The sequence below is a fragment of the Saccostrea cucullata genome, unplaced genomic scaffold, assembly GCF_032062105.1.
Source record: "Saccostrea cucullata isolate Sc308-1 unplaced genomic scaffold, CSIRO_AGI_Scuc_v1 ctg1420, whole genome shotgun sequence".
In the NCBI taxonomy this organism is placed as follows: Eukaryota; Metazoa; Mollusca; class Bivalvia; order Ostreida; family Ostreidae; genus Saccostrea; species Saccostrea cuccullata.
Window position 1 is genome coordinate 25,925 of NW_026919358.1, and position 17,426 is coordinate 43,350.

General features: G+C 32.7%; 1 protein-coding gene across 4 annotated transcripts; it reads right to left on the reverse strand.

Moving 5' to 3' along the window:
• Nucleotides 1–1,754: 1,754 nt before the first annotated feature.
• Nucleotides 1,755–4,424, reverse strand: LOC134229811 (uncharacterized). Of its 4 annotated transcripts, none has more exons than XM_062711627.1 (2): nt 4,076–4,424; nt 1,755–3,787 (listed from the first exon to the last, which is right to left on the reverse strand). In XM_062711627.1, the coding sequence occupies exon 2, from the start codon at nt 3,781–3,783 to the stop codon at nt 3,091–3,093; it is 693 nt and encodes a 230-aa protein (XP_062567611.1). In that variant the 5' UTR covers nt 3,784–3,787; nt 4,076–4,424; the 3' UTR covers nt 1,755–3,090. The 4 variants fall into 4 exon arrangements, with proteins under 4 accessions (XP_062567611.1, XP_062567605.1, XP_062567599.1 ...); XM_062711621.1 differs by having other exon boundaries at nt 1,756–3,802; nt 4,076–4,423; XM_062711615.1 differs by having other exon boundaries at nt 1,757–3,787; nt 4,086–4,422.
• Between the last annotated feature and the right edge of the window lie 13,002 nt (nt 4,425–17,426).

Here is a 17,426-nt window from a genome sequence, read left to right on the forward strand (position 1 = left end):
ATTGTTCTGGATGAGGGATAAACATATGCCCCCATACGTTAATACTCTTGAAAATCACTTCAAAATCGAGATCCTACACAATAAACAAAACAAATCTGCTCCGAGGATCCACTTCCACTCAAGCATACATCAACATGGTGTCACATGTCTTATGTAATATTTAAATGCATCCGATTTCCATCTACCCAGGAATCTAATCTGACTATCGCTCATCCCTCGTGATGCACAGTAAGAGGCCATTCCGATTCGAAAGGAATGTCCTTTGAATCTATTGACATCCAAATTACAAAACATGAGGCTTTGCTTTAATATGTTTGAAAATTCTTGCCTTGTGACTGCAGTGTTTTGGGGGTAGCAAAAAAGGGGCCCATTGGTCCTCCCTCTCATCTTAATGTAGTGTTCCAATGCCCCCACTGGACAATATTTTAAAGAGTTGCAAGAATTAATTGTAAGAGTAAATACTTTACCATCAGAATGTTTATAATTTTGAAAGTGAATCAAAACTTTACTTTTTTGAAAAGTAATCTGTGAAACTTGTAAAACCTTATTAGCAGTGCCAACTGATGTTATCTCTCCTATTCTGAGGAAGCCGTGAAAAGCCAATAAAAACATTGTTTGAAATAATGCCCTTTTATATATGTTCGATATTGTATGTTCTAAAGCATCACAAATTTTATGCAGAACTACTATGGTTATTGGTAAACGAATATCCATTGAAGGTCTTGATTTGCGACAGGAACTTAATAGTTTCTGAATGAGAAAGCATGATGTATTGTCAGGCAAATTATTAATTTTATGTATATCTGCTATTGATGAAATAAATGACACGATAGAGGAGGCTGCATAACCTTCAGCAAATAAATAAGAGATAAACAAAGCCAAAGTTTCCTGAGACAACGGAAGATCATTACTCATATCAAATTTGCAAAATTTCTATAAATAGACCATGCCCGTTTATATGCTTGAGTGGAAGCTGGTGCCAATGTTGAAGTCAACAGGTTCCTCAAGACTGGTTCTAAGGAGGCAATGTTGGCAGATTGGGAATCACCGTTGGTTCTTTGTCCATCCAAGGAGCAAGTTAATGGAACTGCTGCACCTTCAAACGAGACAAGCAATCACATAGAATATTTTCCTTGGTACCCAGATGCCTAGCTTTAAACAAAATGTTAGACTGCAAACAAATTAGCACTAACTCTCTAACCAAATACATTATACTTTTATCCTTAGACGATTGCTTGTTAATGATATGCACAAGGGCATAATTGTCTGTGTAAAAGTAAATGCATTTGTTTTTAAAAATATGACTCCAAACTTAAAGAGCTAACACTATTGGGTAAAATTCCAAGAGAGTAATATTACATTTTTTCCAATTATCATTCCAAGTCCCATAGAACCAGTGCCCACCTAACACTGCCCCGTATCCTATAGATCCTGAAGCGTCTGTATACAGTTTTAATTCATTGGAATCAACCCACCTATCTGGTAAGAAAACCGACCTACCATTAAATTTTTCCAAGAAGGCTAACCAAGTACATGAATCTGCTTTTACTTCTTTGTTTAGTCTAATGCGATAATATGCTTTTGTAATGCCAATAGTAGTGTTGATAAGTCGCCTTAAGAACGCTCTACCTGGCAAGACCACATTACATGCAAAATTAAGAAGACCAATCACTGACTGCATGTCCTTCAAAGTAATCTTTCTGCTTGGTAAAAGCTGTTCAATTGTATCTCTACATATTTTAACTTTATCAATAGGTAACCTTGCCTCCATCATCTCGGTGTCTAATTCATATCCCAAAAAAGTCATTACCTTGTTAGGACCAAATGTCTTATCCTTAGCCATAGGTACACCTATGTCGGCGCAAACTGTTAAAAATGCCACAAGTTTTTTGTGGCACTCTGTCGCAGATTTGTCAACAATTAGAAAATCATCTAATACATGAGTCATAAATTTAATTCCTAATTTTTCTTGTGCAATCCACTGAAGTGCTGTACTAAACCTTTCAAATATACGACAGGAAGAACTGCAACCCATCTGAAGACATGTGTCAAAATACCAATGACCTTGCCAAGTGAAACCAAAGTATTCAAACTGTGATGCATGTAAGTTGATAATTCGAAATGCATTAGAAATATCTGTTTTGCAACAATATGATCCTTTCCCACACTGCTTAATGTTTTGAATAGCATCCTCTACAGAAGAGTATTGAACAAATGACTCTTCCTCGGGTATGCCATCATTGACAGATATGACAAATGATGGATCATACGGTACTCACCCTCTGTTTTCTTACTAACTAGACCTAAAGGGGAACAATTTAAAATTGGCAGTGGTTTCTCTTTGAAAGGACCCATAATTCTACCCAAATTTATCTCCTTTTCTACCTTTTTGCTAATAACTTCTGGTAAGTCCAGTGCCGATTTTAAATTTTTTGAAAGAGTATTTCTACTTTCCCCTGTGTAACCAATGTGGAAACCATATCGAAAACCATTAACTAAAAATTCTGTTTCTACCTTGTCATACCCCACCAACCAGTACTCTAATCTACTGGGATTTACTGGAGTTGGACCCTTTTGTGGGATAGGTTGGTTTTGAGAATTTAGCATTACCTGTGTTGGTTGATGTGCCATTTCCTTGAAATGGTTTTTGGGTTCTGGATTTGTCCAAGAAACGAAATGGCCGTTGAATTGGTTTTTTACATATGTAGATTGGATGGAAGCCACCACAGTTATAACATCTGTGCTGGAATTTGCATGATGAACCAAGCCTACAATACCTTCCAGCTTTGTGATAGGCAAAGCATGACCCCTGAGGGACTTCCTCATACGTACCAAATGACGAACGGTCTGGTGTTATTTTGCTTGACTTCTTTTCTGATTGTTTGAGGCGAGCATTAACATATATCTCCATATGGACATCACCCCATTCTACCTCACCTTGTTCTATGAGTTCCCTGAACTCCTTATCATATTTTCTCCAGTCCCCCTTTTCCTCTGCAATTTGCCTTACTGATTCCATGTGTTTTGCAAGCTTTGGCTGTGCAAGTGTATTTTTAATGCAATATATTGTCACATACCTATTCCACGCAGTTACCCAGTCATGCAGGGATAACGAACCATCCCTAACTTCGTCGTCATCTGTGGATCGCATATTGTGGATAATACCACCTTACCTGTCTGATCCTGTTCCTCTACCTTGATAGAATACTTACTTTTCCCCTTTTCCTTTTTTAACAACAGAGCCCTATCAACATATTGTTTTGACCAAATTTTAGATTTTATTTTGTCAGAAACAGTTGCCTCTATTGGTACTGATGAGCTTACAAAACCTGATTTCTTACCGACATTTGCTGCAGGTGGAAGTTCAGTACCTACAATCTGTGAACTGTGTTCGATTACAGCGCCTGATACCAATCCTGAGATACTTGCATCCACTGACTTATTTGTTATTTGACAAACTGACCCAGAAGGACCTGCTGTTAAGCTATTGCTTGATGTAGTGGAAGCATTATTTCCCCTTTCTCCCCCCATATTATGAACAGAGATACTCCCCTGATGTTGCAGTAATGGTTTTATCTCTGCTAACACCTTCTCCGTGACTGCCTTTGTTATGGTTTGGGTTAATGCAGCCAAGGTTTCAGGAGGAACATCAAGGGGTTGAGTGCTTGTATCGACAGCCACAGCATCATTGGTAGTGGACTCTCCAGTTCCGTTCTGTGCACGACGTGGTCTTTTCACCTGACTTGTTTTGGACTGTTGGGCTTTATTCCTTTTGCCTGGCATAATGCTGGTAAATATATACCTATATAAATTTAAAATTAAAGAAGAAGTATGTATCCAATATATTATGTTATGTATAAATATAAACTGTAAAAGGCTTCGGCCTTAATTGACAATGAACAAGAATTGTAAGACCTCACTGTAGCCAGTGAGGCCCCAACTGTAACTGTAAGAGTCAGTTAGCCTACATGACAACGTATTTGAGCATATTGATATTTAACATTACATTATATAACCACTTTCATCGCTCAGTACAATGTGTAAATCTAATACAACAAACTAGAAAGTGATGAACCTTTTCTTACAATTAATTTTTCACTTCATTGATTCTGCCGCTTTTCGATAAAACACCCTGTATCACCTACAGTTGTTGACAAAAATTTTCCGGAAATAGAGTAAATAGTAGAACCAAAAGTGTTTTGGAACAGATCTGTATTTCCCGAATTGCCGTAAGCCAATAAAAGCACCCATTGTGCGACTGCAAAAGCCATTAGTCAACATCACTAAGCCGATGCTGATCAGTAAGAACTATCCGCCACATAAAACGAAAGGTTGACATAAGTTATAAATCACCACCTTTGAAGCCGACAACCCTCGCATCGTGTCAAATTCCCAAGAAGGCTGTAGTGCCTTTCCCACAGATAACAACCTGTTCGGCTGTTGTTAATTGTTTTCATCACTACTACAAACGAGGTACTTGAAGGGCTTGTAAAGTATCTAAGCGCAGTTGCAGAACAATAAAACCTTAATAAATGAATAATGAAAAACAACTATTTGTACAAGACTCAATATCATATATACAAACAGTAAACTTGTACCTTCAAAATGAAATGCGGATTTTTTTTTTTTTTTTTTTTTTTAATTTTAATTCCTCCATAATCTGGACCATTGAATCGAACATGATTAGGTAAATCAACTTGAAGTGAAATCGATATAAAAATCATCAAGGTAAAAGTGGGCCTAACATTAATTAAAAACCAAAACGGCTAAATGTCAAGTACAAAAGACTGCCTGAAACTTGTACCTAGGACTTGCCTAAAGTACTGTAAAAATTCACAATATTTTAGTAATCAACTAATACCGAAACAAACAAATTGGCAGATATTTTTCCAACAAATTGTTTTCTTTTTATACAGAAAAAGGATAAATCTGGAAGGCATCAACATGCACTTCTAGACTTATCAAATAAACAAGCGATGGAAAATAAATCGCCGGGGTAAAAGTTGAAACTAAAATGAAAAGACCCGCATGGGTACAAACTTGGCAAGTACAAAAGACTGCCTGAAACTTGTACTTAGGACTTGCCTAAAGTACTGTAGAATTTCACAATATTTTAGTAATCAACTTATACCGAAACAAACGAATTGGCAGACAATTTCCAACGATTTTCCTTCACAGAAAAAGGATAAGTCGATCTGGAATGCATTGAAATACATTCATAGACATCAAATAAAAACCGATGGAAAAAATCGCCATATGCATGGTAAAAGCTGAAACTAAAATGAAAAAACCCGAACGGGTTTAAACTTGGCAAGTACAAAAGACTGCCTGAAACTTGTACTTAGGACTTGCCTAAAGTACTGTAAAAATTCACAATATTTTAGTAATCAACTAATACCGAAACAAACTAATTGGCAGACATTCTTCCAACGAATTTACTTCACAGAAAAAGGATAAATCTGGAATGCTTTAAAATACATTCCTAGATATCAAATAGAAAAACGATGGAAAAAATCGCCATCTGCCTGGTAAAAGCCGAAACTAAAATGAAAAAAACCCAAATGGGTTGAAACTTGGCAAGTACCAAAAAACTGCCTGAAACTTGTACATAGTATCTGCCTAAAGTACTGTAAAAATTAAACTAACAACGAAACAATCAAATTTGCTGATACTTTTTCCAACCGAATTTTCTTCACAGAAAAAGGATAAATCCGTTTTACACTATTAGACATCCTAAATGCCTATCGTACTGTTAAAATAACAAAATGTTGTATAATTTCAAAGAATATCTATCTGAAAAATTGACGAACAATAAAAGTAACAAAATGGTGACAAACTTTTATGACTTAGATGTATATCTATTTTCTCGCTGAAATTAAAGCTCCCCTTATACTCCTATATAAATGAACATTCCCCTGACTGTTCAGATGAACTCCGTCGTGAACAAATTTACGACTGCAGTCTCCTTCACGGGGAGAAACGAAATAATTCCCATGTTCCCAAAATACGCAGTAACCCAGTGCTGGCAATGCATCTCTCAATATTGCGTTTACTTTGTCTGCAATATTATTGTACCCAAAACGAACACCAAATCGTGGCAATAATTTACAAACAATTACTTTTGCAACTTTATAGCGGCGATGCATTACCGATACCACAGATTCAGTTTCTGCAGCTAACAAGGTAGCGTCGGTACTTGGACTAATATCGTTCTCCCCAATCATTAGAACAACTACATCTGGACCTAAAGCAAATACGCTCTCCATATCCTTAGATATTACATCACGAACCTTTCTTCCACCCACACCCCTGTACAGAACGGAATGCGTTTCTCCAAGACCAAGGCTCGCAGAATACCTAATGTCACCATATTTCAAGAATTCATGAAAACGACGCACAATTGAGTGTCCAAGAATGACAACTGAAGTTTTACTCATAGCAGACATAATGAAATAAATTTACTCACCAAAATCTTGATAAAATAAATTACAAACTTTGAAACAACGTCCGTCCTCCAAGGATGTAGGTGGGAGAAAAGGCAGAGTAACGCACCGCATGGTCAGAATTTCATTTGTTAGATTTTAATTGGTCAGATTTTGATTGGTCAATCTCTGCCTCTCCTACCACGGTAAGACATGGAACAAAATTAACATTACAAATCACAGCTATACAGTATTTCAGACTTTCACATTCAAGGAGGACACTTATTGATTACAATAAAAATTTTTAAGTAAACTTAAATTTATTTAATAAATTAAAAAAAATGTTTTATTCGTACAATTACACAGTAAACAACTGTTTCCGATTAAGCTATATTTTTATATGGAGTTCATAGTATAGCTTGGGTTTTTTAATCTGATGGTATTAGTTATTTTTCAAAATGAAATTTTTTGAGCATTCAATCTTAGCAGAATTTTTAAATCATGTGCGTGTGTGCTAAATAAATTGCGAACTTATTCAAAATAAAACCTGGACATAAAGAAAAATATGCTATAACTTAAGTATTATTTTCTGCTGTCGGTGTTCATTTTATTATGCAAGCACATGTAACAAAACTTTAAGTTATCCCCATTTTTTTTTTTTTTTTTTTTTCAAATTATTTTCATAATTTGTAAGTTGTAAAAATAAGAATTAACTGCGTGACAATGAATACAAAATTTACAAAGTGACAATTACACGTTTTTACTGACCCGGTAAATTAAGTATTATACTCTACATATTGAATTTATACCGAGTGGGAGTTAATACAAAATTTAGACGATGACAACAATGAAAAACGAGATATGATTTTGAAATTCTGAATATTTTCTTTTTAAGATTCCGCAGCAACAGCATAAATATTGATGATATTAATAGCATTAAAAATACGCAATGAATGGTAAAGTCAGTCAAAATACATCTTTTCTATATTATTTTATTTGACAGTAAATTTATTTCTAATTAACAAGTTGTAAATTTGATCTGTGACACATCACTCTATTTCTGCTTAAATTGATTAAATACCATTGAAAAATGTCTTTGTTTGAGTTATTTCTTTATTCATTTAATATCAATATTTCGACAATTGTTTTGATTTATTTTCATAATTTTGATCATCAGCAACGAACAACTTTCAAGTAAAAGCTTTTTGAGACTTGCTAAAACTTTTTTCTGTCATTGTGATTGCGACCTGTTCATCAAAATTTTTATATGTGCCGTACAATAGAATATGTCAGAAGCATTATCATTACCCTAACGTCATTAACGACTTTGTATTTGCACTGCAGAATTGTAACTTATTAAATTGTGAGGTGTTGAATGAGAATTATTAGACAGGAACTACTATTCATCACGATGTTAACACTGGTTGGATAAATGTTGAACAACTAAATTTCACAAATAATTAATATTTAACTAATTGGTTGATATAAAAAAATAAATAAATAAATAAATAAATAAGATATATTTCATTTTAAATATGCTTAGAAGACTTAATTAAATATCCTTGTAAAAGTTCAAAAGAAATACAATAAAAAGCAAACACAATTTCAGTTTTATTGTTGACGATACTTGTACCTACTGATTTTGATTTGAAGAAAGTTTATAAATAAAGAAATTTGAACATTAGATTACAATAAGTCTCATAATAAAAATAATAATGTTTAAGAAAAATAGCCTCAGTGTTACTCAGATTTACCTCAGTAGCAACAGTATTAAAACTCAGGGCTACTCAGTATCAGCTCAGAGCCCCAGAACCACCTCAGTATCCCTCAGTACCTCCACAGTACCAACAGAGTCAACCTCAGAACCTCCCAGTATGTCCTCAGTGTATACAGTAAAAACCTCAGTGCTACTCAGGACTTCCTCAGTTACTCAGTACCGGGCTCAGTACAACTCAGGGTTTTCTCAGTACCACTCAGTACTTCCACAGGGTTTTGTTGGATTCTCAGTGCTTTTTAGTTACAGTAGTGCTAGCTATAAGTCACTGCGATTAAACTTTTATTGGAAGCATTCTGGTATATATATATTTTTTTTGTTTTCCATGAAATTGATACTTGCTCAATTCTTATATAAAATGAGACTATTACTTATGTATTTACGCATCCCCCTCCCCAAAATTTTACTCACCTTTTTCATCGAATATAAAAATGTCAAGTTCTGAAACATATATCTAAAGGTATATGTAAATTATATTTAACTTAAGCAAATTTTTGTCAGGGCACGATTCACCCATTAATTTTTTATTTAACTGATTTTTATTACTGTACACTTCAAAGGCATTTAACCTATTAATTTGTAGAGAGAATTAGGTTTTGTGCTGCTAAATTTTCCCATATGGAGTCTCATATTTTCAGGCTTTGTTTTTTATCGTTACTATTCAAATCGAATATCGCTGAACGAGAAGAATGTTCCGAAGAGAAAGATCATAATGAAGTTAATGGAGGAAAAGGAATGAATTAAGAAATAACAAGACACTTAGTGGAATAGTTCAAAATTCTTTCACTACAACATCTCAATAAGACAGCTTCTAGAAGATTACGATTAAATATGTTAGAAAGCTAATGAAAATAAATTATGAACATGGGCGGTGAGTAAGGTAAAAGGGGCATTGTTATTGCTGTGGAGCGATTAACAAAACATACATGTAACACTATGTTCATGTTGAAACTTATGTGGATTTACCAATGCTTTTTGTACAAGATTTTAACGTAATCTATAATTTAACGTAACATTTCAAAGCCTTTTGCACTACACATGATTATGACTTTATCTTTGAGTAAAAGTCACATTTCGCAGATGAATCTCGTTTGAGTGTGGCAGGTCAGGTCAAATAATCCAACTCTAAGGTCTGATTTCAAGTATTGCACCATTCCACAGAATTCATTTCCTTGTGGCTCTCCCGGGAACCAAAGGCTCTGATTATATTCTTTGCTTCTGTGTTTGGTCCAGATCCATGTACCATCTTGGTCAGTATCCTCCAACCCAATCCAATAATACACTAATAAAAAAATGGAAGAATAGTGTTCTTATTGGAGAAAGCAAGTACTATAATAAAGTGTGTTCCGAGGAACTGTCACAAAATATTTGCTTTTTTATTACATATAACCCCTAAAAATATGTTTAAGTTCATATAATAAAGAACCGTTGTTTTATGAAATATACATATACATACATGTACACTGTATATTTATACCCCCCGCTTGAAAAGCGGGAGGGTATATAGTAATCGGTATTTCCGTCCGTCTGTACGTCTGTCCGTCCGTCCGTCCGTCTGTCCGTCCGTCCTTCCGTCTGTCCGTCCGTCCGTCTGTTACGCTTTGGGGTACCCATCTCTTATCCGCAACTCCTCTCATACCACTGAAGGAAATTTAATGAAACTTTCACAGAATCTTTATTACATATTGCCATTGTGCACCTCCTATTTTACTTTTTGATCTGACATATATTTTGGATTTTCCAGAGCAAAACATGGATACTGCCAATATATTCATATGGGAGGCGGGGGGTATCATTTAGTGAGCTCATTGCTCACAGTACCTCTAGTTCGTAAAAAAGTTTCCTTCTTTAATAAAATTTAAATGACTGTACATCAATATAAACAATTCATGATATTAAAATAGATAACCAAAACACTGTACGTCAGTTTATTCGTGAAAAAAATATTGATAATTTTACTAAATACATGTATTTCCTGATTGAAAACAGTAGATACATGATATCCCTAAGCAGGATGGGAATTTCATGTATTTCATGTAAGTCAGGAAATACGTGAAATTCCTGCTCACACATATTTTACTGTAACATTAATACAAGAATGGCCCTTTAGGAAAAAAAGCAGAAAATCATTATGAATAAAATAAACAAAAAACCTAGAAAATGTTAAAGAATAATTAATAAGTTCTTTAATTATAAAATGCATATACTAGACTGTTTTTTTTTTCACAGCTGAACATATATAGAAATACCTGTACTTACCTGAAAGATATAATTGATTAAAATATGCAAGAATATTTATCAAATTAAAGTAATGATGTTGAACAATTTTAATTAATATAATTATTCTTGGAATAAAGTTGGAAAAAAATTAGTTGAAGAACTTATCAATAATCCTTTAACATTCCAAAGTTTTTTTTTTTTTAATTTTTTTTTTTATTTTATTTATTACAATTTTTATCTTATTATTTATTTTCTTTTCTTAAAGTCAGATTTTGTATAACTGAATTGCACTTTACTCTGTACCTTAAGTTTGACTTTTCTATTTGCTTTCCTTAAATTTTCAATCAGGATTTTTCAATTGTGTATGCATGATATTCTCAGATTTACATTGAAGCAAACTGAATAGATAAAATTGCTGTTTGAAAGGAATGTTTTGAGCTTTCTTTATGAAAAAGATTTTCAATGAATTAGCCTTTGAGTTAATGATGTCTTTTTAATATCACTTTTTAATTTAAACATATGTCTGTAACAGTTTCCTCCTATTTCTTATTGTTTTAGAACACATTTTTGAGTGTGGACCTTCTTATACTGAAATATGACAGATCCTATGATTTCATGGACTTGTTTCTTCGTTTTGATAGGAGTCTTTTATCAAGTTTGGAAAATGAAACAAATTAAAATATAACAGATTTGGAGAATTATATTGTTGACATGAATAAACATTAATTTTCTGTTTATCCCCAAAACTCCTATATATTCAGGGCATGTGGGTATGAACACCGTCAGGAGAAAATTTAATATAGTGGATGTCTGATTCTGATTCAATTCTCTTATTAAACTTTAGATTCTTTTGGAAAAGATCCTTTCTAGACTACTCACGAAAATGAACTTCGTTTTTGTGTTTTTGCAATTCTTTGCTCTTCTCAGACTTTTGCTGTTTTTGTCAAGTACATCTTATTGTAAATTTGTTTTGAGGGTTAAAAGCAATGGATTCAAGTTCCACAGTACTCTCTTTAAATTTCAGAGAAAAATGGATAATTCCACTTTTTTTATTTTTTTTTTAAAAATACAGTAAAACTCGGTTATAACGAAGTCACTTGGACCTGTGAAATTACTTCGCTATATCCGTAATTCGTTATAACCGTATAAGAAAGTAATTAAATTTATATAGCTGGGGATCCTAGATTACTTCACTTTATCCGTAAATTCGCAATTTCCGTGTTTGCACTAAACGAGTTTTGCTGTAATTGTTTTAATATTCTTATACACTGTCGTTTTCACTCATTTTTCAAAACATAGGGTCACAATTGAGTATTAAGAATTTTACTGTCAAATGTTACTGTTTCTGTAAAACAATGTATGCTACATGCAACTCAATCAATATTGCTATGTCGCTAAAGACGTGGGCTTTTTCAGGGCCATTGAGCAGTGAGGGATATTTATCGCGCCAACGCCTGTCGTGACACGGAACCTTGGTTTCTAAGGTCTCATCCGAAGGACGCAACTTTCACTTCAAGTAGCGAGCGCATGGCAGAGGAACAGTTGCTACCTATAGCTATTTTTTATCGACTTAGGTCGGTTGCGGTCGAGATTCGAACTCACGACCTCCCGTTCACTATAGTGGAGTGACTAGACCATCAAAAATTTGAATTTAATGGACCACCCTACCCTACGGCTGATTTGTACTTTTTTGGACAGATATATTATCAGGCAGTAATTTTTGCCCGGTCGTAGAAAATTCTATGGTCAAAATTTAAAATAAAAGGAGATCAAAGATCAATGAACAAAATCTGACCATAATATTGTACATATAAAGAAAAGTTAAAGGAATTCGTGAAAAAAATGTATATTTGTATAGGAATTTTATTTATTCGGTGAATATATTGATTTCATGGAAAAGGAACGCAAAATTGAATAAGAATGCCCGTTTGTCTGTCTGTAAAATGAAAGGTTTGTCTTATAGTATTTTATTTAAACTTAAAAGGTTTAATGCTATTGTACGTTATTCTTTACGTACTATCACGTAATATTTAGTACACAAAGTAAAGAAAAATAAAAACAAGAACAACAACACCCATCACCCCTACCCCCCCCCCCCCCCCCCACCACCACCACCACCACCCCACCCATAAAGCAACCGAAATATGACCATAAATTTCGCACTTTTTTAAATGTTATGTTTTTATTAAGCCTTTTTCGTCTGATTCATTATTTTTTAAAGAAATTGTTCAACGCTTTTTTAAAAATACTAAGTAGTTTTTTTGTAAAACTTCTGATAGAGGTCATCCTTGCTCTCACACTGAATTTCGGTACTCCACTCTCATCCAAAAGACAGAAAACAGAATATTAAAAGTCTTTATATTATTAATTTTTCTGTTAAAAGGGTCAATTTTTTATCAGTGAATGTTGTCTATGATTTGAAAATTTACGTTGTTTTGATGAACTTTTGAATAAGCGTTTATTCATAAATTAAGCAGGTTATATTGTAGAGATTTTGAGGTTTTGAAAGATTTTTAACACGTATTGGTGTTAAAGTTGCAATTCTTTGAAAAAGGGGCGAAGAGTTAAATTAATGACGTAATACGTTTGCTAGTGCTTGTAATTTCTATTCATTGGTTTTCATGTGCACGTACATGTATATCTTTATTGTTAACTTTTCAAAAATATGTTTCATTGAAAACTATAAAAGTAGAAACTTTGTAAAAGAGCTACACTGTAAAAGTAATGATAGCCGATCCTTAAAAAGATACTTCAGGTGGGAAGACAATAATTAGAACAGTGCAAAATGTTGATCATGTGGCAATATTTACAATAAATGCTTGTCGTGCGTGGCTTTTTTCATCTGCTGACTGGAAATATCTTTGAATTTTGAAAAAGGCTGATTGCCTAAATACTCAGTAGTCTTTGTCACTTCATCAGAAGTCCTAAAAAGAATGTTGAAACCTCCTTGTTGTTTCTGTGGTTGGTTAAAGATACCGTATATAGTACTTTGTCTTCTGTCTCCATTGCAATTTGTAAGATTAATATTAGACATTTTTTGAAGCAAAACTGACAATTATTTCTCAAAAGGAAAAATATCGAAAAAGCTTTCTTATGACAGAACAAACCATGAGTTTTCCAAGCAAAAACTTTAGTGGATTGCTTTAACGGTTCCGTTTGATTCATATCTACCTTTCTGGTACGTCTTTCCAAAAGAAAACTTAAGTACTGTAAGCAAAATACGATACCCCCGCTCATAAAGGATTGTAGTAACATAGTTCAATTTTTGGCAGTATGTACATGTAAATGAGGAAATGCGTAAACAAAATATGTATCCCTTAGTTTGAATAATGACAAAGTCCATGTTTTTGCTGTAGAAAACACTAAATATATTTTCGAAGGAAATAAAAAATAGTTTCTGTAAAGTGATGGACAGTCTTTTTGACGACATACGAAAATCGTTCTTCTCTTTCTGTTTCATACTTGCGTTAGACTATATTGCTTATGAAGTAGAAAGGCAATATCCAATCATGCAAGATACCTTATTCAAACAAGAATGTGAATGAAAAGTGACATGTTTGTCCTTTACGTATTTGTTTAAATTGAAAAAAAAGGAAAATTAATTACTTTTAAATGCTCATTAATTTAAATTCAAACTGAATATTACCTTTATCTTAATAATAATGGAAGCCAATTTAATATATTTAACAATATTTTGATCGATGGCGTCACTGTCATAGACACAATGGGATTCTACAATCCGTTTCCAGTTACACAAAACATTTTAGATCAAGTAGAATACAAGACTTATTGTGAAGATGTCTTTAAAAAAGTGCGGTTTATTTGAACAGAAATCGTTGTCTTATAAATCTTTTTAACGCTTAAGTAAACATTCGTTATTTATATTGCATGAAATAATTGTATTGAATGTATTTTGTTGAAATTAACGCAGTTTCTATAAGAAAACATAAGTTGTTTTTTTTTACAGGGGGGGGGGGATAATTTTCCTGATTAATTTTGCATTGTAAATTTAGATACCTGTAGCTATCCTATCACACACGATATAGTATTTTTTTTAAATTAATAATTAATCTTTAAAAAAGAATATTATCAGCAAGTAAAATAAAAGACTTAACCCCCCCTCTTTTCTCTTTCATCGCAAGTTAAAAAAAAATTGACTTAAGAAAACTCTACGACCGGGCGAAAATGCATGAGGAGGAATGTCTCTTTTATAAAATATAACTTTCAGCCGTAGGGTATGCCGGTCCATTAAACTCGAAAACTAAGCATCTTTTTCTAGGATTGTCACTCCACTACTAAGAGTGCGCTCTATCGACTAGGCTACTCTGAGCGGTTTCAATCAGTAGAGAAAGTCAAGTTTTAAGTCATAATTATGATTTCTATGTTGTATGTTATAGAACTCATCACATTATTTATATTAGAGCCTTCTTAGTATATAAAATGCAACATAGTTTTATTTAGGCATGGTAATGATGTACATATTAGTGATGAAAATAATGAATTATTTAAATTGAATTTAAGAGGAAATAGGATTGAATTCTACTAGTGGTAATTCAAAATATATCCATACCTCATTTCTAAAAAAAAATATTGCAACCAGCATAGATTTGAATTACAATATCTATTTTGAATTGTAATAACTTAAAAAAAAATCGCTACATTCAAACATACGTAGAAGATTCCAGTTAATCTTCTACAAATCCCCTTTCTTTACTTTTCACCAAAATATTATATGTGGTGAAAAAGGAACTACAGGATTTCCTTGCTTAAGTATATTCTAGAAGTGGTGTAAATCCTTTATTTGTTATTTCCTGATAAGAGGAAGGGACATATAGTGAGTGTGACAGTCTCACTCCTCCATGATACCTGATCCCATCCTTGATGTTTTGCTTTAATTTTACCTTGTTTAATGAACATTAGAAATCTGTTAGGTATCTCCATGTATCATCACACTTTTCCTTCAACAGGGACGCCATTTGAGGAGAAAAAAGTATCAATATGACAACCGAAATTCGATTGAACTCTTTGAAAAAATATCAAAATTAGAGAGAATAAATGGCGCCTGATGCAGAGAAAATAAGACATACTTTTAAGCAAAGTAAAACCTACCCTGTTTGGGTATTAAAGTTTGAAACACAGAGAGTTTTTCCACAGTGTCAAGCATAATGAGATACCCTCCGTCTGATTGGCACTTTGCATTGGCATCTTGCCAGTTCTTGTTGTCAAGATAATCTTTATAACACACACTGATCTGAGATAGATATTGATAGTTATTGTCTCGGCAATCTGAAAAAAATAAATCGACAAAAATGAAGATTTGAATTCATTCTTTTTTAATTTCATTTTTAAAAAATGCAAGACCTAGAAGTCTTTATCATTATGTGTTATTCCTTACAAAATTCCTTTAAAGGTCTTACATTTTCAATGTTTAACTGAACTGATATTGTTCACATTAGATAAAAGTATGGTTCTTGCATGGCTCAGACAAAACGCATGTTGATTAATGTATAATATTCTGTTATAAAACTTAAAAAAAGAAAGACAAAGAGAAATTATTTTACAACGCAAATGATAATTATGCCAAGGATTTCTTTCAGCTGACAATAGCAATCATGTGATTGTTTTTTTAAATGTAAATTATATAGGATTTTATAATGAAATTATATTGAGAGGTTTAAGAAATAAAATGACGTTAAAACCTTATCTTCAAAAGAACTGAAGATACTTTCTTTATTTAAATAAAGTGTTCTCTGAAATATTTAACAATGTTTGTGAAAAAAATCGATTCTCTGTTAAATATAAATTATGCATTGGAAAAAAACAAGGAATTGAGACACAGTGAAATCGCGATTGCAATAATATTTCATTTCTAAAATAAGTTTAAATTACAAATTCTGTAAGAAAATTGACAATTAAAAAAATTTTGAGCAGAAAAATAAGAACATGTTCTAATTATAACTTACACTTTTCATCTGTCTGAAAATAGTTGGATAAGTAATAATATTGAGCTCCCTCCACAGTGTTATAGGAATGACTCTCTGTCTTATTTTTGTAACAGTAACATTCGTCTTCTATGTGAGAAAATGCCAGTGCTTTTCCATTCTTGCACATTCGGCCACAGGATATTGCAGAAAGTGCGTGCAATGAGTTGTTTGTTTCATGTGTTTCATTCAGATATATTTTGTCATCAAATTGTAAATCTCTCTTCCAAATTTGAAAATATTTACATCCTTTGAATTAAAAATAAATTCATTAGTTTTATTATAAGTTTTCAAAAAAATAAAATCATTTGTCAAAACTAGTTCCATGAACTACATGTAGCTGCATATAAAATTTTTTGTTGTAAATTTCAAAATTGAAAAGAAAAACATTTAAGTTTAATAGATTAAAAGCTAATTTACTCATTACAAAATTTTGTTGAAAAAAATAAAACTCACCAACACTTTGGACGAAAAATGTTAAAACCATAAAACTCGCCAAGCCCAGCATGTTGTTGCATTAAAACATACATGGAATGGTGACATATAAATGATGAATCATGAGATTTTATCTAAGACGTGTTATTGTAGGTAAAAGTTTAAACGGTACAAATGCATTAAAATTCTAACCTTGTAAATTACAAAAAGCCAAATTCCAATTTGATGGATATTTATTTACACACGGTATTGACTGCATATTACAATTCAATATTTTATGAATTTTCAAATTTTTGTAGGGCTTGATCAATATTTTCTTGCATGTTCTTGCGTAAGTAAACATCATTTTTTTTTTGCCTAGTCATATATGTATTTACAAAGATTTTAGATTAAGTGCTTTTAAATGACAATTGAAATATATAATATTGTCAGTATTAATGTTATCACATCTTGTTTTCGCCAGGTGAAAGCCAAGAAATAAGTTCCAAAGAAATTAATAGCAAATTCGAATGTCAAAATAGTTGATTGCAAAAGCCACATTTTCAAAAAGGTTAAGATGATAGAGACTTGTTGAAATTAAATAAAAACAAAACA